Source organism: Podarcis bocagei, assembly GCF_964188305.1.
Source record: "Podarcis bocagei genome assembly, chromosome: 5".
NCBI classification, from domain to species: domain Eukaryota; kingdom Metazoa; phylum Chordata; class Lepidosauria; order Squamata; family Lacertidae; genus Podarcis; species Podarcis bocagei.
The window spans coordinates 58,334,633-58,361,129 of record NC_138129.1 but is presented as its reverse complement, the minus strand read 5'-3'; the positions used below and the strand labels follow the sequence as shown (position 1 = coordinate 58,361,129).

Sequence of the window (26,497 nt, the reverse complement as noted above, 5' to 3'; positions counted from 1 at the left end):
ATGCACTTTATGTGAGGCTACCCTTTTCCTTGGTCTGGAAACTCCAGCTGGGGCAAAACTGCTGCTAGATGGTTGATGGGGACAGACTATCTCTAGCACATAACTCCAGTGTTCAAACACTTGCACTGCTACCGATGTACAAGCCTTAACAACGTGGATCAAGGAAACCTCAAGCACTTCCTGATCACTGAGGTTTTCGGTGGATTCACTTAGTGTTCCGCCATGGTTTGTATCTACTAGGAACTGTGCATTCAGTATTGTGGGGCCAATTTAATGGAACGTCCCAGTTGTGATCAGACAGGCCCCCTCCTTCTTGAACTTACAGTGCTTACTGAACACATTATTATTATTCCAGCTAGCATTTTAACTGTCTTGGACATCTTGACTAACTCTGGTTACTGCAAAAGATGGGAGAAGAAGGAGCATTTGAGCCTTAAGCATATTTTTAAGATTCAGACTGGGGTGATCAAGCCACGTATAGTAGGGCCACCTGTATTCAAAGCGTACAGTTCCATCAAAATAACTTGATAGTTTTGTCAGAGAAGAACCTGTAAGTGGCTAAAATTCTGAGTGTAGGTGTTGAAATCCCAGTTTAGGATTTTTGCTCAGCTTTGAAGTTCCCTAAAGAGAAGACAGACATAGGAGTGTGGTGCAAAAGAGTGTGGTCCTGAAAACAAGTCCCTTTGAATGTACTGAAAGTGCAATTGCATCACTTACACAACATTTAGATATATAATATGGGTCCACTGCGTTCTAGTGTATTTCTTCCCCAGTGAGAGAATCTTTGTTCTTTCACTACACTCAGTTCTGCATAATTCTTCCTCAGGTTGAGGTGGCAAGTCAAGGAGATTTAAGTTCTGCAAAAGCAATGTCTTTGATCAACTAAGTGATACACTGGGTGAATTGTATATAGTATTTATGTATTTAATTTTCATGATGCCCTTCATCCAAGGATCACAGGGTAGTTGACAATATAAAAACACAACAACACATAACAACATTTTGTTGTTGTTGTTTAGTCGTTTAGTCGTGTCCGACTCTTCGTGACCCCATGGACCAGAGCACGCCAGGCACTTCTGTCTTCCACTGCCTCCCGCAGTTTGGTCAAACTCATGCTGGTAGCTTCGAAGACACTATCCAACCATCTCGTCCTCTGTCGTCCCCTTCTCCTTGTGCCCTCCATCTTTCCCAACATCAGGGTCTTTTCCAGGGAGTCTTCTCTTCTCATGAGGTGGCCAAAGTATTGGAGCCTCAGCTTCAGGATCTGTCCTTCCAGTGAGCACTCAGGGCTGATTTCCTTAAGAATGGATAGGTTTGGTCTTCTTGCAGTCCATGGGACTCTCAAGAGTCTCCTCCAGCACCATAATTCAAAAGCATCAATTCTTCGGCGATCAGCCTTCTTTATGGTCCACCTCTCACTTCCATACGTCACTACTGGAAAAACCATTGCTTTTACTATACAGACCTTGGTTGGCAAGGTGATGTCTCTACTTTTTAAGATGCTGTCTAGGTTTGTCATTGCTTTCCTCCCAAGAAGCAGGCGTCTCTTAATTTTTGTGGCTGCTGTCACCATCTGCAGTGATCATATAACAACATAATAACAAACAAAAGAATAGTAATGATATGGCACTATTTATTCAACTTCCAGTGGAAGTGGCTTGCTCTTCATTCTCCCCCCCTTTTGTTGTTGTTGTTGTTGTTGTTGTCTCCAGTGCTAAGTTCAGGCTGCCTTTCCATTTGTTTTGGTATTCTAAGCTGACTGGGTTTTAATTATCTGCTATTCCACTTCTTTTTTTTTGTTTTGTTTTAATTGTTTTGTATTTTGAATGTTAACCACCTTGATCACTCCTTGTTAAGCAGGAAGCTGGGATGTAAACATATGCAGAAGCATGTGTGGTGTTGCAATCCTATTTTCATTAATTGCCTATATCATCTGAACAGAGAATTTCCATTTAAAATAAAATTTCAGCCTGTTTGTTTGAAAGGCATACCCTGGAAATCTGACCTTGTGGCACTTAATTAGGCATGTTTTCCTATATTCTCTCATGGTAAGGGATTTTGGTGTGTATTACTAAAAAGTAGACCCCCTTAATCATTGATCAACCTGCTAGTTTCTGAGTGTAGAATATATTGTCACAATGTTGTCAACCTTTACTTTGATAGAAAGTTAGAAATTCTTGATTCTTTAAGGATTAGAACATGTATTTTTATGAATTGGCCAATGAAACCTGGCTTAGTTGTTGTCCTAAAGGGCTTGGCCTTGTCGGCAGTTAAAAGTTTTGAACTTTTCCTTTTGTATTCAAAGGTATAATATGTAATTTTTATTCTCAGTATAGATGTATGCTTCATGGGACTTTTGTGCATACAGAGCTTTCCCACCATTTTCTTTTTTCCCCGTGGATGTAAGATTGTATGCAAGTGTATAAACACACTGACATAAATTTGGAAAGCTGGAGTTTTGCTCTTCATAAGTAATGTGTATACACTGGAGCTGCTGTACTAAGGCAGTTGTACCATGGGACTTGGTTTTCCTGGCTGTTAACAATACATCTGCAGTAAGAATGTGAATGCAGGCATTTCAGTAATACTGTGCAGATACTTTCATACTTTTTTTAAAAAAAAAATCTTGCCTTTCTACACCCACGTGTTTGCTTTTCAATGAAATATATTGGCTCTTGTCATTTTAACTGTGTCTCTGTGTGTGCAGGTCACATCTGCTTGCTACTAAAATGAGCTAAACTGAATGAGTATTAGTTAAAGCAAAATGGCCCTTTATAATATATAAGCAGTTCAGGTTTAGGGGTAAGTTGGACCGCATCCTAATTTAACTAGCAAATTGGATGTCTCCTACAGTTTGAACACTATGACATCTGGTATAGTCAGCTGATCTTGACATAAATCTCAATGAAAGTTAAATACTTCTCTGCAATAAAATAACAGGATGTAGTTTTAATTTTGCATGTAGAGTGGCTGGCATGCTTGCACTATAATTGAAAACAGAAGTTATGTTGTAAATATACTGTTATGAAGCATGCAAGAAACTCTGAAAAATGACAGTCTTCCTAAAATGTTGCTTAGCAGCATATCATTTACCGTATTTTTCGCCCTATAGGACGCACTTTTTCCCCTCCAGAAATGAAGGGGAAATGTGTGTGCGTCCTATGGGGCGAATGCAGGCTTTCACTGAAGCCTGGAGAGCGAGAGGGGTCGGTGCGCACCGACCCCTCTCGCTCTCCAGGCTTCAGGAGAGCCCCAGCACCAGCCCCACAAGGTCGGGGGACAGAGGGAGGCGGAACGCTGCCATCCCGCTGTCTCCCGAAGTGGTTTGGAGGCTGACGGCGGGGAGACCCCGCCGCCAGCCCCGCAAGCTCCGGGGACAGTGGGGAGGCGCAGCGCGTCTCCCCGCTGTCCCCGGACCTGATCTCAAGGCGGGCGGCAGGGAGAAGAGCGCTTCTCCCCGCTGCCTGCCCCACAAGCTCCGGGGACAGCTGGGAAACTCAGCGCGTCTTCCCGCTGTCCCCGGACCTGATCTTAAGGCGGGCGGCAGGGAGAAGAGCGCTTCTCCCCGCTGCCTGCCCCACAAGCTCCGGGGACAGTGGGGAAACTCAGCGCGTCTTCCCGCTGTCCCCGGACCTGATCTCAAGGCGGGCGACGGGGAGAAGAACGCTTCTCCCCGCTGCCTGCCCCACAAGCGCCTGGGGGGAAATAAATTTTTTTTCCTTTATTTCCCCCCCAAAAAAACTTGATGTGTCCTATGGGGCGAAAAATACGGTAATTTCCATTTTATATATAGTGCACTGAGTACCTTAAATGCACCTTTTCCCCTCCATTTTTGCTCAGCTGTGGGAATACTGTATATTGTGCCTGATCAGTTGGTGGTGGCTGTTTGTATGCAGATCATACAAAATGTACTTCTTTTAGCATATTGAGAACCTCAGTTTTCTCTGTAAAACTGAGTTCTTAAGGTTGTGGTGTTGGATTGAAGCAATGCTTGTGAAAACAAAGGGTAAGCGGAAAGGCTAAGAAGACATTTTTGGAAGTAAGAAGTGGGATGTCAGTGCCCTGCAGAACCCTCTATCCTTCATGACAACACAATCAGGCATCAATCCTGTACCAGCATACCTGAGTGAGAGTAAACTTCATTGGACCGAACGTGGCTTAACTTCTTCTGAGTTGACATAGGGTTGCTCTAGCTAGTACTGTACAATAAATTGCAAAACAAGTAAATAGATGCATGCTGATATCGGCATAACTGATAACAGGGTGTGGAATTCAGATTCTCTTAGTGCATACATTTAAGTGCAGGGCACATGGAGACTTTTCTATACATGGTTTCTGTATGAAGTAAATAGGGAGCAGCAGCATACAGAAAAGTTTTGCAATCCAAGATCCCTAAATACTTTCTCACAAAGTTTAGAAACATGTTAACAAAATCAGGACTGAGAGAACTAGATTTTCACATTTAAAAACAAAGTTCATTTGGTACACTGTGTAGTGGAGAGAGATGCTCTGTTTTGCTAGATCAAGGGTTTTTTATGGTGCTAAGCTAAAATCCTTCCTTGTTCACTCTCCTTCACTTTTTTTTTGGAGTGAATCACCATTAAAATTCTTGATTTCTTGTAAGGTTGAATTGCAAGTATAGTAGTGCTTTTCTTTTAAAGAGAAGAAAACAGCAAGTTTGAACCAATAGATTATCTCCAGTAAGGAATTGAACTTCACATTTCTTCTGGCACACTTTTTAAATATAAAAATAATAATCTACAATTGGCAGAGATGCTGATCTGGTTGGAGTAGAATTAAAACCAAAACCTCATTTTATACAAGTAACTAGAAAGCTAATAAGGTTTGGTCCTGCTTAGTGATTTATAGACCATCTTAAATTGTTGAATCATTAACTTATTTTTTTTGGCCAGTCTTTATATCTTTCATTTGCCATGAAAGTGTCTGCTTAGAAACACTTTATGTTTCTGGAATTCTTGTCACATAGAAAGAGAACCCTGGGCAAACATCCATAAAGGAAATACCTGCAAATGTTGCCTTAGTGAAAGCAACAGAAGTGTATGGAAGAGAAGAGTTGTGGGGCCAAGTAGGGCTCCCTTGAAATGAAAAGGCAGGTGAATACATTGCATTTTCAGCTGTTGTTTAAGAATCTGAATTAATATTTGTTGGTTTTGTTTTGCTGTGCCATAAGAATTAGCTCTTCAAGCAAGTGGTGAAAACTTGTATACTGTTTCAGAAAACTCTCTTACTTGCTCTTTGACTTTGTGCCGCTGAAACCGTAGCTTTGCCATGGTCTTCAGCACTTGAAAATGATGACAAATGTGCCCGGGCACTGAAGGTCATGGTAAACTTGGAAACGAAGGGAGGTCCTGAAAGGCCCCAATAAAATTAGGATTGCAATAAAATGGACTCCTTTGAAAGGGAGTTAAAGACTAGAATACTATCTGTAAGATAGCCATTAAACACTGTTGATCATGCACTAATATTTCCCTGGTTTTGCTTCTCCTTAGTTTAGAATCAGTGTTAGAAACACATATATATACCTTACCTCTCTCGCCCTGACCTAGCCACTGTGATCCACGCGATGGTCACCTGCAGACTTGATTATTGTAACTCACTCTATGTGGGGCTGCCCTTGAGACTGACCCAGAAACTCCAGCGGGTGCAGAATGCCGCGGCAAGTCTCCTTACGGGGTCCTCGCCATGGGATCACATTCACCCGGTGCTATACCAGCTGCACTGGCTCCCGGTGGAGTACAGGATCAGGTTTAAGGTGCTGGTTTTAACCTTTAAAGCCCTATACGGCCTAGGACCCTTGTACCTACGGGACCGCCTCTCCTTCTTTGTCCCACGGAGGACCTTACGGTCTTCAAACAAAAACATCTTGGAGGTCCTGGGCCACAGGGAGATTAGTCTGGCCTCAACCAGAGCCAGGGCTTTTTCGGCTGTGGCCCTGATCTGGTGTCACAAGAGACTAGGGCCATGTGGGACTTGACATCTTTCTGCAGGGCCTGCAAGACAGAGCTGTTCCACCAGGCCTTTGGCCAAGGTACAGTCTGACCCCCTCCTTTGGTAATCCTCACAGAACTGTAGCCCAGTGGTTGCCATTAATTCGATTTTGAATTGATTTTAAAATTAATTGATTTTAGAATGCTGTGTTACTTTTATTGTTGTTAGTCGCTCTGAGCCTGGTTTCGGCTGGGGAGGGTGGGATATAAATAAATTATTATTATTATTATTATTATTATTATTATTATTATTATTATTATTATTATATGCCAGTCACCAAATGGCACCTTGTAGGTTACAGTCACCACAATCGGATGTCTAGGCACTATTCCCCGCAATGCAGTTTTGTTGTTGTTGTTGTTGTTGTTTGTTGTTTGTTGTTGTTTTCATTTGCTTTATATTTTAAAGGGGGGGAAATTCAAAGTTGCTTACAACACATTAAAACATCAAATAAAACAATCCAGAATCAAATAAATAATAATCAAATAAATTCAAGCTTCATTCAAGGAAACTATTTCACGTCCTTCTCCAAGTGACATTTTGCTTTCCTCATATTTATTTACCTACTTAATTTAGTATAGCTGCCCCATAGCAGAAGTACTCTAGGAAGTAGACTAGGACCTGGGAGGCCAGGGTTCAAATCACCACTTATTCATGAATCTCACTAGGTGACCTTGGACCAGTCACAGGCTCTTAACGTATCTTTCAGGGTTGTTGTAGGGATTAACTGAGCAGGGGAGTGAACCATGTACTCCTTGGAGAAAAAGGTGGGATATAAATGCAGTAAATAAGCTCTTCTGCTTACTTGCTTAAGAAAGTTGGAGGGACCAGCCGGATGGAGATGGCAGTCACCAACCTGGAATACAGAGATCACCATGTGGTCACAATTGGGCCTGCGCCAGTTGCAAAATGTGCCTGGCTAATTTCTAACACTGTTTAGAATGGGTACCGTTCATTACCCTAGCAATAATCACAAATGCCTATATTGAATCTTCCACTGCTAGAATTCATTATGCAAGTGAAATCCAGTTATAATATCCACTTACCCGAATACATTTTATACACTATAGTGATCTTCTAAGTGAGAGATGAATTGTGGATAAGGCAATATGCCGAACTTTGGGTTGAGTCCATAAATTTGTTCTGGTTATGCAAGGACTTGTGCTTTTTAGAAAAACATTCCCTCTTCCTGTGTGTTCCCCAAATCTGTTTTGGGAGGGAAATCTTGAAGGTACACGGGGGCAGGAGAAGGAGGGGAAGTTCTGTTTCATAAGCAAAAGTCATTGTGTGAATACAGCAACTTTACTGGATACAACCCTTTCTCTTGGGTTACATACTTGAACTATTCAGCAGCTGCCAGCCCTGAATATTCTAAGCCAAATAGTAGGTCTTGAAATTTTCTAGTACATAGTCCTGACATAAAGCTGTAAAACAAATAGATTCATTTTTAGCAATGTATGTATATATCATGAAAAGTTCATCTAGGTCCTGGGTGTTTTGCCCTGCCCGTTGCTAGATTGCAGCATCTGATGTAATGTAGTTCTCCCACCCCTGATGTAGAGGAAAATGTCCAAGTAGCCATTCTTTGCTAAAGTCAGTGACAGGGTAGATAAGTGTATTTCTGTCCTGCTCCTTTTGTAAGTACAATTTCGTACCAACACTTTCGAAAGATGAACTTCTGGAAGAACTAAAAGAGGAGTTAGAGGATGAGTGAGTTGGCATTTGAAGGGGAAATTAAAGTTGAATATCCAGTTTCAGCAGTGTGTTCACTCTGGGTAGTGGAATTCCTTCCTCAATATGTTTGAAAGCTTAATTGGAAAAAGGAAGTCTGAGCTATTCTGTGTTTCAAAGATCAACAAGATGTCTTTTGCAGCATATGTGCTACAAATTCTGATGCTACCAGATGGCTGGAAGAACTTTCGTTGAAGGCGAGTCAGCAGTTGCTTGTGGGGCTGGGGTGTGGGTGGATTTGTGTTTGTAGTAAGGAGAATATAAGGATATTGAAATAAGATGGTGGAGGGGTGATGTCTTTCTATCTGGGTGCTTACCTGGGTGGGAAAACAGGGCCTAGGTGGAAGGGGAGGTGTAGTATGGCTAAGATGTCTTGATAGACACAAGCTTATAGTTAGATCCTCTGAATACATTGCAAATGGATTGAGGAGACCCTGAATTACAGTATTCAGGAAGGTGGTATAGCAGCAAAGGGCTTGTGCTTGGCCTTGCAGTTTAAATAGTGACAGTGTAAACTGTACAAGAATTTTTGGAACAGCTGAGGTCTAAAGGGAAAACATATATTAAGAGACAGCTTTGTTACACCACGTACTTGGTGTTTGGAGGGCGCTTGCAGTTTAACTCATCCTTATGTAAGAAATAAAGAAACTTACCAGTCTTAATTCCAAGAATTTTATTTTAGGTACTGTATATAATATTTCTTTACCTGTGATTTCCAGAAAAATCTTATATTGCTGTATGAACAATTCTATTCACTGTAAGAGAAATCTGATTGTCTTGTTGCCCAGTTTGACTTTTATCATAAAATGGGTCTCTTGCCAGTGAAAGCAGAAGACCTTCCAAGCTTTCGCCATTATGCAGAAAATGTAATTTGCATCTGTTGTTCAGATGTTAAACTGCATAGGAGAGACTGGATGGAGAGACTGCTTTGGAATTTTAGAGTGGTGAAGGCACAGGATGTGAACCAGCATATGTTTCCTATTCAAGAGTAACAATAGGTTTGGCTTAGTAATGTTTTGCTAACAAAATGATGACATTGCTATAGTTGAACGAAGATGTGAGATTACTAATTGCTCTGTTGGGGAAAAGACGGGGTGCTGAACATTGACTTAATGACTCAACTTCCACAGTGGTTTAAGCAAAACTATTTTCCCTTCCTAGTATTTGTGGATATCTGTTAATGTATTAATCCTGAGCAACACTTAACAAATTTGAGTGGATTTTGGAAGAGCAGCATCCGATTATTATAGAATGTACTGCCTAATTACTGCACAAATTCAACCTAATGTTCCAAGTAGACTTAAGGGGTTGTTTGTGTTACAAGCAGAAAGCAAATTCTGAGAGTTGCACAAGTACAGCATTACTTATTTAAAAAACAGAAGGGGACAAATGCACACCCACTCAGGCTTTGGTGTTGGGTCAGTTGTTCACCTACTAACTGGCTGTTCACAGCAATGATCAACGGATGATCTTCTCTCCAACCCCCTGCCCCTACTGTGTCTTTGTTCCTGAAACATCTTAATACCGTATTTTTTGCTCTATAAGACGCACCAGACCACAAGACGCACCTAGTTTTTGGAGGAGGAAAACAAGAAAAAATATATTCTGAATCTCAGAAGCCAAAACAGCAAGAGGGATCGCTGCGCAGTGAAAGTAGCAATCCCTCTTGCTGTTCTGGCTTCTGGGATAGCTGCACAGCCTGCATTCGCTCCATAAGACGCACACACATTTCCCCTTACTTTTTAGGAGGGAAAAAGTGAGTTTTATAGAGTGAAAAATACGGTATGTTCTAGAAAATAATTGTGCTAAAAAGAAAATAATTCCTGTTTAAAGCTGGCACCTTTTATTTTTTAAAAGACAATCAATTTGTGCAGCATTCTTCTTAGGCGATCACTCGTAGCCGAGTAAGATCTTCCACGAACACAGTCTTAACAGTGAACCTGTAAGTGACTGTGGAAGCCAATTCTGGATCCACACAATGGAGACATAGGTTTACAGGCGGGAGTTGATAATGGTGAGGGTTTGACAAGCATGCCTTCCTCTTAGCACGTTTCTCCATTTCATCCTGAGTTTGAGCGTCTTCAAAGTCTATGACACCTTTGCTAAAGGCTGTTCTCCAATTGGCCAGTGTTTCCTAATTGTCAGTGTTTATACTACATTTTTTAAGATTTGCCTTGAGAGAGCCTTTAAACCTCTTTTGTTGACTAACGTTACGCTTTCCATTTTTAAGTTCAGAATAGAGTAGTTGCTTTGGAAGATGATAATCAAGCATCCAAACAACATGACCAGTCCAACAAAGTTGATGTTGAGGAATCATTGCTTCGACACTGGTGATCATTGCTTCTTCCAGTTTACGTACTGGCATTAGTTCGCCTGTCTTCCCAAGTGATATGTAAAATTTTCCGGAGACACTGTTGGTGGAATCTTTTGAGGAGTTGGAGATTTGTATGTTATATTTGTATGCTCTGGTTATCTCCCGCTTGGACTACTGCAATGCACTCTACGTGGGGCTACCTTTGAAGGTGACTCGGAAACTACAACTAATCCAGAATGCGGCAGCTAGACTGGTGACTGGGAGCGGCCGCCGAGACCATATAACACCGGTCTTGAAAGACCTGCATTGGCTCCCAGTACGTTTCCGAGCACAATTCAAAGTGTTGGTGCTGACCTTTAAAGCCCTAAACGGCCTCGGTCCAGTATACCTGAAGGAGCGTCTCCACCCCCATCATTCTGCCCGGACGCTGAGGTCCAGCGCCGAGGGCCTTCTGGCAGTTCCCTCATTGCGAGAAGTAAAGCTACAGGGAACCAGGCAGAGGGCCTTCTCGGTAGTGGCACCCGCCCTGTGGAACGCCCTTCCAGCAGATGTCAAAGCGATAAACAACTACCTGACATTCAGGAGACATCTTAAGGCAGCCCTGTTCAGGGAAGTTTTTAACATGTGATATTTTATTGTATTTTTGGTTTTTATGGAAGCCGCCCAGAGTGGCTGGGGAGGCCCAGCCAGATGGGCGGGGTATAAATAATAAATTATTATTATTATTATTATTATTATTATTATTATTATTATTATTATTATTATTATTATTATTGCTGCCAGCTGGTCAAAGTTGCTGTGTAAGCTTGTTCTGCTGTAGAACCAATTTCTTCTGGGGAATTTCTGTCAATGTGCTGAGTAGAGTCACTGTTTTCTGGAAATGCAATTTCCCTCTAAGCTCTTGAGTACAGTTAAGAATGTTAGTAACTGTGGTGTTACTATTTATTTATTTATTTCATTTATCATTTCATTTCATTTATGTCTTTCCTTTCTCCCAGTGCAGCAACCAAGGCAGATCGCAACATGAATTAAAAACAGATACAGCTAAAACTCACACAAGTTATAAATATTTAAAAAAACCAAAATAAATTGCCATATTAAAAACAGCACTGAATAAAAGCAGCTGAAAACCATTTCAGTTTTTATCCCACATTTTTGTATCTTCACCCACCCAAAATGTAATAAAATATGAAGATAAAGTGGCACCAGCAAAAAGAGTAGCAGCAACTTGTACAGCAATTCTAATCTGCTGTAGACCCGCCGGGTGGGGAATATGTGCCCAAAATGCTGAATTTTGAATGTGTTTCAGGTAATCCAGATTTGCATTTCAGTGATCTTAGAAAATGATAGAATTATGCCACAGAATGGACCTTACCTCCCAGTTTAAACGTGTTTGGAGCTATGTTAGATCTAGGACTAGTTCAACCCAATCAGTTTAGATTATAAAAAAAATTAAAATTTAAGGCACAGCTGTCTTTTTAAATAGTCATTTTAAAGCTGTAATCCTAAACCCCACTGAACACCATGAGACTTGCTTTTGAGTAAATGCATATAGGATTGTTCTGCATATAAGGAATACCATGGCAATACAGAATCATTTACTGTAATTTCTGTCTGAATATCTTCGACCAAAACTGCTTTGAAGTTTGGAAGCTGCAATACTTGATCCTTCAACCTTGGGTCCTGTGGTGCTGTTGCATTTGCAAACTCCACAGCCAGTTTAGCCAGTGATCAGAGTTATTGGAAGCTCCAGTCCAACAATATCTAAGGACCTGAGGTTGAAGATTGCTGTTCTCCTTCATTTGTTTGCTTCATTGATAGGTAACATTGTGTTAAGAGTATTCATCTTATTTTAAAGCACATTAACCAATCTTTTCTCAAATGCAATGTGTAAAATAAGGGAGGAAAATAGAGGGGACGTAGGGGGGAGTCAGCTTTTATATTTGTATAAAATTTGTATTAATTTGGTGACAAATTGTTAACAGTTATGGAGGGGGGAATCGCAAATGCAGTGTGTATACAGTGCTGTGAAATTGGCTAGATGTTGATATGACCTGAAGTTATGTGCCATTTGTTTTTCCACTCTGAAACATTATATAAACCGAACACTTCCAGGCTTTGGTGCTAGCAGCATTCCACATGTGTAACAATAACTGTGAATCACAAAATCCCACTGACTGAAGCCAGGACTGATGCTCCCATTCCACAAATTCTGCTATGTAAGAGTTGAAAAAACACGTACAAACTAGGTCAAACAGCAAGCTTGTGTGTCTCAATGAATGACACACCTATTTTACTTGAATTCCATGCCAGACCAATGAATAATCAAATCTAAGGTTTGCATTCAAAGACGCCATGATAACCACATGCTTCAGAACACACAGCCAAACCTTAAATGTAACTGCAGCAAATTCCAGAGTCTGTTTTAGCAAAAATAGTCTTATGAGTCTTCAAAATGCCACCAGTGTACTGTGTCATGAAGTTTCATGGACAAGAAGATGCATCTGAAAAAGTAGGTTTCATGCCTGTAAAAGTTTGTGCCTCAGTACATTGGTGAGCCTGCTGTAGGATATTTTTATAGATTGAGTGGTTTCCTATGAATGCGAATCTCTAGCCACGTAAGGCTTTGTAATGTATTGTATATTGCTCTTCTATGCAATAATGGATAGTCTCTGTTTCTGAACGCTTACCTAATGCCATTCTTGAAGTCTAATCATTGATATTGACAAAAAAAGCTAATGTATTCCCTGTTTAATTACAATCTTTAAAATCAAGCAGTATTTTAAAAACTTTTTCTCTCTCTTCCCTCCGACAAAGCTGTCAAGTGCAAATCCTGTGTACGAGAAGTTCTATCGACAGGTAAGTGTGCCTGGCTTCCTGGGCTTATACAGTACTTGCTTTTAAAATATCTCCTCCTTGGGTAGTTATGGATGGACATATTAAAGAGGAGAATAAAACAGATAATTTCTTCTTGTCTTTAGGCAATAGAATGAAATAAATATTTTGGGTGTAAAGGTAATTCTTAGGATATTTCAGTAGCTTTGCAGTACAATGGACTATTTATGACATTCATATTTATACAATCACTTGTACCAGTACAAATCAGCAATTATTGCAAAAGCTAATTGCTCTAGGCCCCACCAACCTCTCGTACCAGACAGTAATGGATTTATACCATTACAAGAGGAATATACTGTGGCTCATTATGTCTCCTTGTTGAAGCAACCAAGCATATCTTCAGTAAAAATTCTGTCCAGTAGCTTCTTAGGCCATGTCTTTGAATGCATAGTTCAGCTTAACTGACTGTGCTTTAAGCCTATCAGTCTGGACAGCTCTCAAAGTTTAACGTAGTTCCAATATTTGTAAGTACCAGAAAAGAAAAGCCTGGTTGGAAACTGAAAGCACAAAATAAAGAAATTCAAACCCTTAATATATACATAACAAGACAGCTGCAAATATATATTCCCTTCTGCATGATGAATATATACCGCTCATCAGTCCTGCATTTCTTTATGTTTAGATGAAATGAATTAATGATAACAAAAAAAAGACCTGCCTTGGGTACTATGATGCCCACAAGAGGACAAATGTCTCTGTTCTGATTACCCAAAATGGCCTGCATTGCCACAAGACTAGCATTGCATCTAAATTACTGTTTGTTTTGGCAGTCCTAGCCATTAGGTCTGTACCATAGAGCTTTGGTAGAATGGAAGTTCCCTTTTGCAGTGTTACAGAGCTAAATGAGGACTGTTTATGGATTATGGATTCCCAGTCTTTTTTTAGATGCAGAGATATTTAACGTCTAACTTAAGTACCTATTAGTTAGCAAATATTCATTACATTGATGCAGAATATAGAGAGAATTAGTAGTAGTTAATAGGAACTTTTATTTCAAATCAAAGTAGAAGTTAATTAATAATAGAATAATACTGTAAGAATTGCTTCTCTCTAGAACAGTCTGGATGACTGAATGCTTCTATTAAAAAATGCAACATTTGAATGAACAAAACACACACTAAGCAGGCTGAAAGAAATTATAAACAAAAAATTATAACAATAAATTATAAACAATAAATTATAAACAAAGAGAAGAGGAGCTTCTGGCTGGCAGCTGTAGGGATCTTGCAGAAGGCAGGAAAGGGGATTAAACGGACCATGGTTGTGTTGAGGTACCCAATGTGAATGTTGTTGGACTACAACTCCCATTGGTTCCAGCCAGCGTGGCGAATGGTCAGGGATTCTGGGAGTTGTAGTCCACAACATATGGAGGGCACCATAGTGACTACCACAGTGTAGAAAAATGTACAAGTCACAGACTGGAATGAAGCAAAGCAACACTCTAGTATTATACAGTTGAAACAAACTAAGATAAACATTGGATAGGTGCTCTAGTCACAGTGTATCCGCTCTTCCTCCTGGCAAGGAAAATGTAGTGCTGTGCTATCAGCTGCTAGCTGCCTGACGTCAGTCTTTTTGACCTTAACAATTGAAATTAGTGAGAAGCCTCACAAGTACTTCCAGGAAAACACTGCCAGTTCTGTACCTTCCATCGTTGTCCCTTGCTCTTCTAGGGCAAAGGTGGAGTTGGGGAAAGGCCCTCACAATACTTTAGTTTGTTTCAGTGTATCTGTAGCTTCTAAGTACTCGTTAGTTTTTTAAAAATCACCTGGCTACAGTATTTGGCCACTGTATCATTTTGTAGTTGCATATAAATAAATAATTTTGCAGAGTGTTGTACCCTTAATAGTAGTTTAGCAAGTCGTCCAAGTAAGTCAGTAACAAAACTTTTTGTAAGATATTTAGTGTGCAAATTGCTACATAACAAATCTTCAATATGCCTTCTTTTTGCAGGTTGATCCTAGTAACTCTGGGCGGGTGTTGGCTTCCGATGCAGCTGTCTTTCTTAAAAAATCAGGACTGACAGACTTGATACTTGGGAAGGTATTAACTGTGAATCAAATATGGGGGTTGGGGGGGGGAGAGAGATGCCATCCTGTCTTGGTTTTGACAATAAAGAAAATATTGCTTCCAATCCTTAAGCCTTTCTATCTCTCCAGGAGAAGGCGTCTTGGTGCATACGATTGTAGGCCTGAATGAAACAAAAAATGGGTGTTTTGTGGAGCGCTCAGTAGTCACAATCCCGCCCATAGTTAGGTTCGCCGAAGCCAATTTAAATAGGCTTTGTCTTGCTTATCTCTCTGGTGCATGGTGGCCTCTACATTTACTTTCTTTAAGGACTGACCCAGTTGCAGCTTGGAATATTTTTCAACATACGACACTTCAGAATGCTTGAACATGCACTGGTTAGAGATAGAAAAACGTACTTCCCTATAATGTATGAAGGTGCCTGCAAATGAGAGAAGAGTAACTTAGAGCACTGAAATGCATGGGTGAAAAGTGATTGCACATATTTTGTGTATGGATGTTTTGTTTTGACGTTTTTATACGCCCTTCAGTTTGTTGAGCTATTAACTTTGTTAGAGCTCTGTTTCCCCTTTTGCCAAAACTAAAGCCTCAACATTAAACTGAAATTCATACTATTGCCCGAGGTGTCACACTTTTCATCAATGCACTGTTAAGATAATGTGGTTGAACTTTTGGGGTTGTTATTTAAAACTGTTGCTCATTCAAGTGGGGAAAAGATATTTTTGGGAGTACTTCAAATGCTTCTTTCATCTAACTGTTTAGGTTTGGGACCTTGCTGATACAGATGGCAAAGGAATCTTAAACAAACAGGTAAAAATATGTTATATTTTTCTTCAAATGAATATGGTGAAAGGATAACGAGAGTAAAAAAGCATTTTTATAACAGTTTATAGCAGGTTTGATTCTGTTAGAGACATCTGTATCTTCATAACACACGGAGACACAACCAGATCATTATTGAAATGGGCTTACAAATTATGGTGGATGAAAAATATTTTCTTGAGCAGGAATCAGTTACTTGGTGCAGTAACTCAGTTACTACACTTCTAGCTGAAGGAAAACAGTGGAACTCAGTTAAGGATTATATACAGGTGTAATCTTCTCAATCTTTTAACCATGCTTAGAAGATCAAGCGTGTGTTAGAGGACTGCGTGCTATTTCTTCCCAATTCCCAACAGCCTTAAGCCTTGAGTAAGGTAACTATAAGTCAGAGTTCCCTTATCACAAGGGTTCGTTCTGAAGCATTTAACCATGGTAGAGGCCAACAGAGAAGGGTGAGAATAATTTGTGTAAGGAGAGGGGCTGGGGGATTAGAATGTGCAATTCTGAGGCCTGCTCCTTACCATTAAATGTTACCTATTGCTTAATCACAATGTTAAATCTGCTTTGCCCATTATGTTAATTTGTAATGCTAACACCAAAGTGTTGCTTAAAGGTAAAGGGACCCCTGACCATTAGGTCCAGTCGTGACCGACTCTAGGGTTGTGGCACTCATCTCACTTTATTGGCCAAGGGAGCTGGCGTACAGCTTCTGGGTCATGTGGCCAGCATGACTAAGCCGCTTCTGGCGAACCAGAGCAGTGAACGGAAACGCCGTTTACCTTCCCGCCGGAGCAGTACCTATTTATCTACTTGCACTTTGACGTGCTTTCAAACTGCTAGGTTAGCAGGAGCAGGGACTGAGCAACGGGAGCTCACCCCGTCGCGGGGATTCGAACCGCCGACCTTCTGATTGGCAAGTCCTAGGCTCTGTGGTTTAACCCACAGTGCCACCCGCATCCCTAAAGTGTTGCTTAAGTGTATCCCAAATATTTTACTGTTATGTATGTCCAGTGGATGCCTTTCCCCACTTGCAGCCTTTTGCACCATGTTGCACTCTGCTTCTGAATTGTCCCTGCAACTTGGGAGCAGCTGGTTGGGTAACATTTTGTTGTTGTTGTTTAGTTGTTTAGTCATGTCTGACTCTTCGTGACCCCATGGACCAGAGCACGCCAGGCACTTCTGTCTTCCACTGTCTCCCGCAGTTTGGTCAGACTCATGTTTGTAGCTTCGAGAACACTGTCCAACCATCTCGTCTTCTGTCGTCCCCTTCTCCTTGTGCCCTCCATCTTTCCCAACATCAGGGTCTTTTCCAAGGAGTCTTCTCTTCTCATGAGGTGGCCAAAGTATTGAAGCCTCAGCTTCACGATCTGTCCTTCCAGTGAGCACTCAGGGCTAATTTCCTTAAGAATGGATGCGTTTGATCTTCTTGCAGTCCATGGGACTCTCAAGAGTCTCCTCCAGCACCATAATTCAAAAGCATCAATTCTTCGGCGATCAGCCTTCTTTATGGTCCAGCTCTCACTTCCATACATCACTACTGGGAAAACCATGGCTTTAACTATACGGACCTTTGTTGGCAAGGTGATGTCTCTGCTTTTTAAGATGCTGTCTAGGTTTGCCATCGCCTTTCTCCCAAGGAGCAGGCGTCTTTTAATTTCGTGACTGCTGTCACCATCTGCAGCGATCATGGAGCCCAAGAAGGTAAAATCTCTCATTGCCTCCATTTCCTCCCCTTCTATTTGCCAGGAGGTGATGGGCCCAGTGGCCATGATCTTCGTTTTTTTGATGTTGAGCTTCAGACCATATTTTGCGCTCTCCTCTTTCACCCTCATTAAAAGGTTATTTAATTCCTCCTCACTTTCTGCCATCAAGGTTGTGACATCTGCATATCTGAGGTTGTTGATATTTCTTCCGGCAATCTTAATTCCGGTTTGGGATTCATCCAGCCGAGCCTTTCGCATGATGAATTCTGCATATAAGTTAAATAAGCAGGGAGACAATATACAGCCTTGCCGTACTCCTTTCCCAATTTTGAACCAATCAGTTGTTCCATATCCAGTTCTAACTGTAGCTTCTTGTCCCACATAGAGATTTCTCAGGAGACAGATGAGGTGATCAGGCACTCCCATTTCTTTAAGAACTTGCCATAGTTTGCTGTGGTCGACACAGTCAAAGGCTTTTGCATAGTCAATGAAGCAAAAGTAGATGTCTTTCTGGAACTCTCTAGCTTTCTCCATAATCCAGCACATGTTTGCAATTTGGTCTCTGGTTCCTCTGCCCCTTCTAAATCCAGCTTGCACTTCTGGGAGTTCTCGGTCCATATACTGCTTGAGCCTTCCTTGTAGAATTTTAAGCATAACCTTGCTAGCGTGTGAAATGAGTACAATTGTGCGGTAGTTGGAGCATTCTTTGGCACTGGCCTTCTTTGGGATTGGGATGTAGACTGATCTTCTCCAATCCTCTGGCCACTGTTGAGTTTTCCAAATTTGCTGGCATATTGAGTGTAGCACCTTAACAGCATCATCTTTTAATTTTTTAAGTAGTTCAGCTGGAATACCATCACTTCCACTGGGCTTGTTATTTGCAGTTCTTTCTAAGGCCCATTTGACTTCACTATCCAGGATGTCTGGCTCAAGGTCAGCAACCACACTACCTGGGGTGTACGAGCCATCCATATCTTTCTGGTATAATTCCTCTGTGTATTCTTGCCACCTCTTCTTGATGTCTTCTGCTTCTGTTAGGTCCTTATCACTTTTGTCCTTTATTATGGTAATCTTTGTACGAAATGTCCCTTTCATATCTCCAATTTTCTTGAACAGATCTCTGGTTCTTTCCATTCTGTTGTTTTCCTCTGTTTCTTTGCATTGCTCATTTAAGAAGGCCTTCTTGTCTCTCCTTGCTATTTTTTTGGAAATCTGCATTCAATTTCCTGTATCTTTCACTATCTCCCTCGCATTTTGCTTGCCTTCACTCCTCCGCTATTTGTAAGGCCTCATTGGACAGCCACTTTGCTTTCTTGCATTTCCTTTTCATTGGGATGGTTTTCGTTGCTGCCTCCTGTATAATGTTGCGAGCCTCCATCCATAGTTCTTCAGGCACTCTGTCCACCAAATCTAAATCCTTAAACATAGTTGGGTAACATAGTGAGCTTCTTTTAGGAAGTGGATGAACAGCTCAAGCTTCCCCACACAAGCCATGGATCTAGCCCTTGATTACTGCCTTATACAGCACAGAACACTTAGATTGCAGAGTAAACAGCATAACATTGTGGATCATGCAGGATTTTTAACACAAAAGAGAAAAGCTGGGCCAGTGAGTGATGTGTTGTGCATTAGAGGAAAGTTTTTAAGAAGCAACGCTTACTCTCCCAGCTTAACCTTTTGGAAATGTGAAGGATTTATAATAAGATTAGAATGCAGAAGAATGTGTAAACAAACGTAATGTCTTTTAAATTACATCACTGCCGTGTGTGCTCTCCCTTCCTCTAATGCTGAATATTGATGCATTTTAAGAACTGTTTAGGAAACCATATCAAGCTGCTTTGAGGTACCTAAACTTTTAGCATGCCTCTAGTAGCCACATCAAGATTTGCAATGGAAGTACCCTGAAGGTTAAAAGAGGTTGTTTTTGTTTTTTTACTTGAAATGCAGTGTGTGTGTTTTGATACATTTTTTTGGACAAAACAGTTCTATGTTAATTTAATTCTCTTTCCTTTTTAGGAATTTTTTGTGGCTTTACGACTTGTTGCCTGTGCACAGAATGGATTGGACGTTTCACTGAGCAGTCTTAACTTGCCTGTTCCTCCACCTAGATTTGTAAGAACTTTTAAAAATGTCTTGCCTTCAGTATTTGCGTACAATAAAACCTGAACACATTATGTTATGTAGCATGTGCTATCAATATACCATTGAAAAAAATCATCTCATGCAGCATCATACATAGTGCCTTAATTGTTGTCAAGTGTTATAGTCTTACAATACATCTTTAGCCCCCTTTTCATTTAAAAATATACACAAATGATGCTCAAAATATTGCAAAATGTGCAGTGTTGGTGATAGTAATATTTAGAGTACAGAATTCAAATATCGATGACCTAACAGGTCTTAGGTCCTCACTGGCCATTGTACCTTGAACTGTGTGAACCATGTTGTCCCACCTCTGCAGCCCTTTGGCTTTGGAGCAGATATAAGTCCTATCCCATATATTCTAATTCATTCAGCAGCTAACTCTGGCAATAATTGGAACTGGCCACTCCTTCAGAAAAATAATGTAATTCATTCTGCCCTGTCCAATCAGTATACCTTCACCCGCATCACTCAGCCTGGACACTGAGGTCCTCCTCTGAGGGTCTTCTGCTGGTTCCCTCACTGTGAGAAGTGAAGTTACAGGGAACCAGGCAGACGGCCTTCTCAGTACTGGCGAACAACCTCCCTTCAGATGTCAAGGAGATCAAGAACTATACAACTTTTAGAATACATCTGAAGGCAACCCTGTATCGGGAAGTTTTTAATGTTTGATGCTTTATTATGTTTTATATATTCTGTAAGCCATCCAGAGTGGCTAGGGAAACCCAGCCAGATTGGCAGGGATTTAATAAAAATAAAATATTATTAATATATTTTAATAATAATTTATTATTATTATTATTATTATTATTATTATTATTATTATTATTATTACTACTACTACTACTACTATTACTATCAATCCAAGCTGGTTCTAGAAAGTTTCTTCCACAATATTCCCTTTAACTTATGTCAAAATTGCAAAAGCAACATATTGGACTTTTTTTGTTAGATTTACATGTTGTAGATTTACAACATGTGATTTACATGTGAGTATCAAATTGTTGAATAACCTGAGATAAAGTTTCCTTATTAAAAAAAAACAACTGGGTATGCACGAAGATGAGAAATTGAGTGCTGAAATTGAGAGCCAATTTCTCTTTCTGTGTGTGTGAGAGAGCATAAAATTGCTGCTTTCAGAAGATCTTTTTAATATTAATTAATACTGGATGGTTAGATGTGCTAATCACTGTTGGTCAGTTTCTAAGAAGCCTTAGAATCCTTTCCTTCGACCACATGTCACCTTTGTGGGTTGGTAATTAGAGCTCACAGCAGTTTTTAATTATCTTATTTCTTCTGGCACATACTGTGTCCTCTGGCACATAGTAGGGAATTATCATTGTACACAGTGAACATAACGCTTTTCAACATAGAAATTTTGGGAATTATTAGTCCACATTTTGGCTGGTATTGCAAGGTATTCACACCATCATATTTTCCTTAAACAATACGTACATACTGTAATGTAAGCTAAGTCATCTTAGCTCACTGCTGAAATCAGTCTTCATTAATACAGATTCAGGCACTCTGACTTTATTTTACGCAGCAGGAATTTACGATAAATCTGAATGACAGTTGTGTGTCATTTCCAAGTAAGGACAACTGAAATAATTCTTCTTTCCACTAGAATGATTCCTCTAGCCCTTTATTATCTGGGGGAGCGCCAGCTGATATCCCATGGGCTGTTAAGGTAAGGGAAGTGAACTGGAACCTTAGCTGAAGTGAATGCTTTTTTCAGTGTATCTCAGCTTCTGCCTATTAAGCTTCTATTTGGAGTTGATGCTCCAACTTTCCTTGCTATGCCCCTTCTTTGAAAACAAAACCTGTTACCCAACTCAACAAATACTTCCTTGCAATGTAGCACTTCCTCTCTTTGTAGTAGCTTGGCTCGGTTTCATGACTGTTGGTTGGTGTAAAAGCACATCCACATCTCTTGTCTTGGATATTTGGCCAAGCTCCTGAGGGGTGTGTGTGTCTTTCTCACTTGATCAACTATTGGAATTATCTATGGAGTAGTAGATGCATCCGTGTGTGCATGTTATTTTTGTTGGCTTCTTCCAAATGTGGTTAAAATCATGCGCAAGAGGTCTAAACCATAGCTGGCACAAGCTGCTGCTTAACATAGTCATTAGAAATGGGCCTTCTCTCCAAAAACTCTTGTTCATATGCTTGAGTTATCTCCTACTTTGACTACTTCAGCCTCTTCTTGCTTCTCTAGTCATCTCTTATTACACTTGGCTCCTTCACCCTTTTACCAGAAAGCTCTGTCACCAGAATCAGTCGCTTCTTCGTCACTCTGGTCATATGATATCCCTACAGTAGCTCCCTGCCTGTTTCCAGATCCAGCACAGATTTCTTTAGCCTTGCTGCCGAGAGTCCCATCATAGCTGTGTCAACTTATCTGCCTGCTCTTATATCCCAATATATACCTGTGACCTTTGTTCCTCCAGACATATTGACTTTAGCAAACATGAATCCTTGAGGTTGGCACAGCAGGGGAAAGGAAAATGAGAAAGAATTTTTAAAAGACCCATTTTCCACCTTGCATCTCTGAATGGTGCTACAATTCTGCTGCTGATTTTAGGGACTAGGGCTGCACTGCAAAATTTTCTTGTCCACCTGGAACTGTATAAATAAAAATCTGTGATGTATTGCAAGGCTTCCCAGGAGGCAAAGTCCTTGCTAGAGAGATCACCAACACCTTCTGGTTGACTTGCAGCTAAATGGAGCAACAGAAGGAATGCCTCTACTTTTCAGACCCATTGAGATTCTGGTAGAAAAATTGTTTTAAAGGGTGCTTCCTGGAATGGTTTCTACAAACATCTTAAGGAGCAGTATATGTGGATTTTAAAAACAAAGAAGTAGAATGGAGCTAAAAATACTATTTTCCTTCTGATTTGATGCTCACTTATTTACTTTATATTCAGATATTCATACTGAAGTCATCTCATAAGAGGCCCACTGTCTGGCTTCTCCCACTGTCCAGTATTCTTTTGTGTGTGTGCTTCTTTCTGTGTGCACTCTGCCTATTCTCTTTTCATACTGACTAGTTAATTTTTGGTTGGGTCAATATTCCTGTGAAATTAAGTGTGGCTCTTTTAATATTATTTCTAAAACCAGGTAGAAGACAAGGCCAAATATGATGCTATCTTTGACAGTCTGAACCCAGTAAATGGATTGTTGTCAGGTGATAAAGTGAAACCTGTTCTGCTGAACTCCAAACTGCCAGTTGACATCTTGGGAAGGGTAAGAATGACAAGCTTTTTAGCAAGGCAAAATATCTGTTTACCCTGTGGAATCCCATAGGATGATGATTCGTAATTTTTGGAGCATCCCATAGGGTCTCTATCTCATGCATGGTTTTCACACATAGATTAAAAGAATGAGATCTCTACAAGGGGCAGCTCTTTATAAGCAAACCCCTTCTGTTTGGTTGTTGATCTGCCTTAGTGGCAGGGGACCTGTGGGCCAGATTAGGCCTTGCAGGAATCCATGCCCACCTGCCCCAAACCCCGGGGCGTACATGATGGGTGTGGAGCAGGTAAAGATATGGATGCAGATGAATAACAGGGAGCCTTACAGTGTACTCTGACTGTGCCTTAGCAAGTAGGACTTCCTGCCAGTGCTGATCAGTTGATTCCATTGGCCATATTCTGTTCACCGCCCTGTTCTGAAAGAGTTCCCCCTCAAGTTGCTTTTGAATAAGAAAATGACCTCCTTGTAGCTTCAGTTAGGAACAGAGGAAATGATGCTTTAGCTATTTATCTTCTGCCGTTTTCCCTCTTGAAACCCTCTGTAGCGAGAAAAGAGCATTGATGAGGGTGTTTTTGGAAGGGAAAGACTTCTGCCATCCATCTGCACTTGATTGCAGCTTCAAGTAGCCGCTTTTCATGTATAAAAAGAAGCATCTGAGGGAGTGGTTTCAAGGAACTCCATGTAATTAGCAGTTTGGCCCTGAGATGAGTAGCACATGCATAATAATATGGTTCATAGGGTTGCTGTATTGCAGTTTGAACTGCCAATAGATGTCATTATGGGCCGGATGCAGTAATAGTGAAAAGGTGTTCAGGCTATTCTAAAATTTTAGATTTTCCTAAAAGTTAGTTAATAATCTGGTGCTGAGAATTAGTCATGGTCCAGAAGTGGCAGGTTTGGGTTTTGTTTTGCTCAGAGGAAAAACAGATTTCCAATGTCTAGTGCTGTTGGTGTTTAACAATACAATGAAAGAAACATTAGGAATATGATGAAATAAGGGTAGAATATTCCATTGAGTCCTGAATGTAGGCATGTGCATTTTTTGTTTAGGTTTGGGAGCTCAGTGACATTGACCATGATGGAATGTTGGATCGGGATGAATTTGCAGTTGTAAGTATAATGGTCCTCGTGAGATTCTAAACACACTTTTTAAAGTTTCCGGAGGTTGAATAGAGTATAGTCTACACTTTAAGTCATACTGTACTTTCTTAGAGGCACGTGAACCCAAAGATCAGACTGGTTCTTGGAATAGAGCAGAAACTAAATTTACTACCACCTACTTAATTGCTAGATGGAAGAATACCCCCCTCACTGTTCTGGGGTTCTCCCTAACCTCCAGACCCAATTTTGGGGACAGATGGGGAAGAAGCCCCATTGTGCAAGTGAAGATCCTTGTGCAGGGCTTCCACTGACTGGGTTGGTTAGGTTAATCTCACCCATAGGGTTGTATCTTAATGCTGTCTATATGTAAGCAAAACAGATTTCCACTCATGGAACATTGAATCATGTCCTAAGCTTCAAAAACTGAAAATACTTTTAAGTTGCAGTATTTGATGAATTGCCCAGACTCTTGGCATTGTAATGCCTCTAAATGTAACTTTGAACAGATCAAATTCGCAATGGGAGGAGTACATGAATGTGAGATAGGTTTTAAAGGTTTTGTTCTTCCAGGTTTCTGCGTTGATTATATAAGCATTGAAATTGCTTAATAATAAGCTAATGCTCTGCCCATCTTTTGTACTTCTTCAAAACTATTTTTCAGGCCATGTTCTTGGTGTACTGTGCTCTTGAGAAGGAACCTGTGCCAATGTCTTTGCCTCCAGCATTGGTGCCACCTTCTAAAAGAAAAGGTGTCAGTATTGCAGGTGGAGTGCATTTGTTGCCACCTTCAGCATCCAGTAAAGAGTCCCATCAGTCCATGCCACCTGTAAGCCTCAAAGCACCATCACCACAGGCAAGCTCACCAATGATCAGCATTTTGTTCTATATTATTAGATGCGTAATGGAAAAATGACCTCTTTTTTTCTCCTCAGTGGGTTGTATCACCTGCAGATAAGATAAAATACCATGACATTTTTTTGAAAACTGACAAAGACATGGATGGCTTCGTCTCTGGTGTGGAGGCTAGAGAATTATTCTTAAAGACCGGCCTGCCTTCTGCCTTACTTGCACACATCTGGTAAGATATTTTTTAATGGCACAATCATAATTTCCATTTTTAAAGTGTAACTGTAGTTATCTGTAGAGAATTAAGTTTTTAGGGAAGAATTACTATTGCATGTGCACACACAGGACTTGTCTAACTGAATTGGCTACATGTTTTAACAGGAGAATTCGGGGATTTGTGTCTACCTTTGATGCCTATGTCCTTTCCTCCAGGAGAAGGTTCCACAAACCGATGGAGGCCTTGTGTTTGTAGAAGGGCACGTTGGGACTAAACCCAGATAGATTTCTTAATTTGAGATGGGAGGCTGCCAGCTTCTGATGGGGTTACACACCCTCTGAAGGAGCAGGTACACAGCTTGTGTGTGCTTCTGCTTTAAAATGTTTTAGAAGAAACACAAGTTTACATATCTGCTTACAGTATGAAAGTAAGGAAGATGCTACACACTCTTCCTTGTAAGAGTAGCCATGCTGGGTCAAAGTGCATCTAGGTGATGGGCAACCGCAGTTCTTTGTACCAGCTGCACCTACTGCTGTTTGCAGTACTGAGAAGACTGTTGTGTATCTGCTAAAATACTCAAAAGTTTCAATACCAGCATCAAAGTTGCATAATTCTTCTAATGAATACATAATTTTTAAGTGGGAAGACAAATGTTGAATCTTTCTCCCTTTGGCATCTACAGGGCTCTATGCGATACAAGGGATTGTGGGAAGCTTTCCCAGGAACAGTTTGCCTTGGCCTTCCATTTCATCAATCTGAAGTTGACAAAGGGCATTGATCCTCCTCAGGTGCTAACTGCAGATATGATCCCTCCGTCAGAGAGAACTGCTCAACAAAAGGTGACATTTTTGCATATTTTATGATATTTTGGACATACTGTAAGATACCCCCTTATTTTTGGTGTAGCAGGCCCTTGGGTTAGTGTGCCTAATGATGTGTAAACAATTCTGCTGAACAGAGAGTTGAGTTCACTATCTTATATCTATTTTGTTGGTTTTCCCTTCCCTCACATAGACAAAGAAAGCAGACACATGTTTTTTTTAAAAAAATGAAAGGAAGAGATGATTGAATTTGGAGCAGGGGGAAGGGATTGGGACCTGTTTATGAGTATTGTCAGCAGAAAGAGGCTCTGCTTAATCTAGTGCTGTCATAAGCTCATAGAGGTTCTCATCGGCTCTTAGGGTTAGGCTTCATTACAAAGTTATACAGGATGAGATTTGGTAAAAATATTGGCGGCAGTTCAATGCACGCATACATATGGAAGTGTCTATGGTCTTGCACTGAAGGGGAGGGGTGGAGCTGCTGCACGTTCAAGGAACTCCTGGCTAGGAAGTACTGGCACTGTTGATACATAAATTCTGTTGCCCACCTTTGTAACATTAAAAATGTGCATTTCATGTTAAGGACTTGCATGATTCCTAACCTCCTTGT

The 26,497-nt window shown here is 40.6% G+C and overlaps 1 protein-coding gene across 4 annotated transcripts in view; it reads left to right on the top strand.

Annotated features, from left to right (window-relative positions):
* EPS15 (epidermal growth factor receptor pathway substrate 15) overlaps positions 1-26,497 on the top strand; it is a 58,127-nt gene that overhangs the window by 3,638 nt on the left and 27,992 nt on the right. For 3 of the 4 annotated variants that reach the window (XM_081193145.1, XM_081193146.1, XM_081193147.1), the window contains exons 2-11: positions 12,872-12,913; positions 14,906-14,995; positions 15,743-15,790; positions 19,522-19,617; positions 21,275-21,337; positions 22,768-22,893; positions 23,953-24,012; positions 24,665-24,856; positions 24,936-25,081; positions 25,749-25,905. In XM_081193145.1, coding sequence (XP_081049271.1) covers positions 12,872-12,913; positions 14,906-14,995; positions 15,743-15,790; positions 19,522-19,617; positions 21,275-21,337; positions 22,768-22,893; positions 23,953-24,012; positions 24,665-24,856; positions 24,936-25,081; positions 25,749-25,905 — 1,020 coding nt within the window. The remainder of the gene's footprint in view (positions 1-12,871; positions 12,914-14,905; positions 14,996-15,742; positions 15,791-19,521; positions 19,618-21,274; positions 21,338-22,767; positions 22,894-23,952; positions 24,013-24,664; positions 24,857-24,935; positions 25,082-25,748; positions 25,906-26,497) is intronic. The other variant, XM_081193144.1, reaches the window with a different exon arrangement.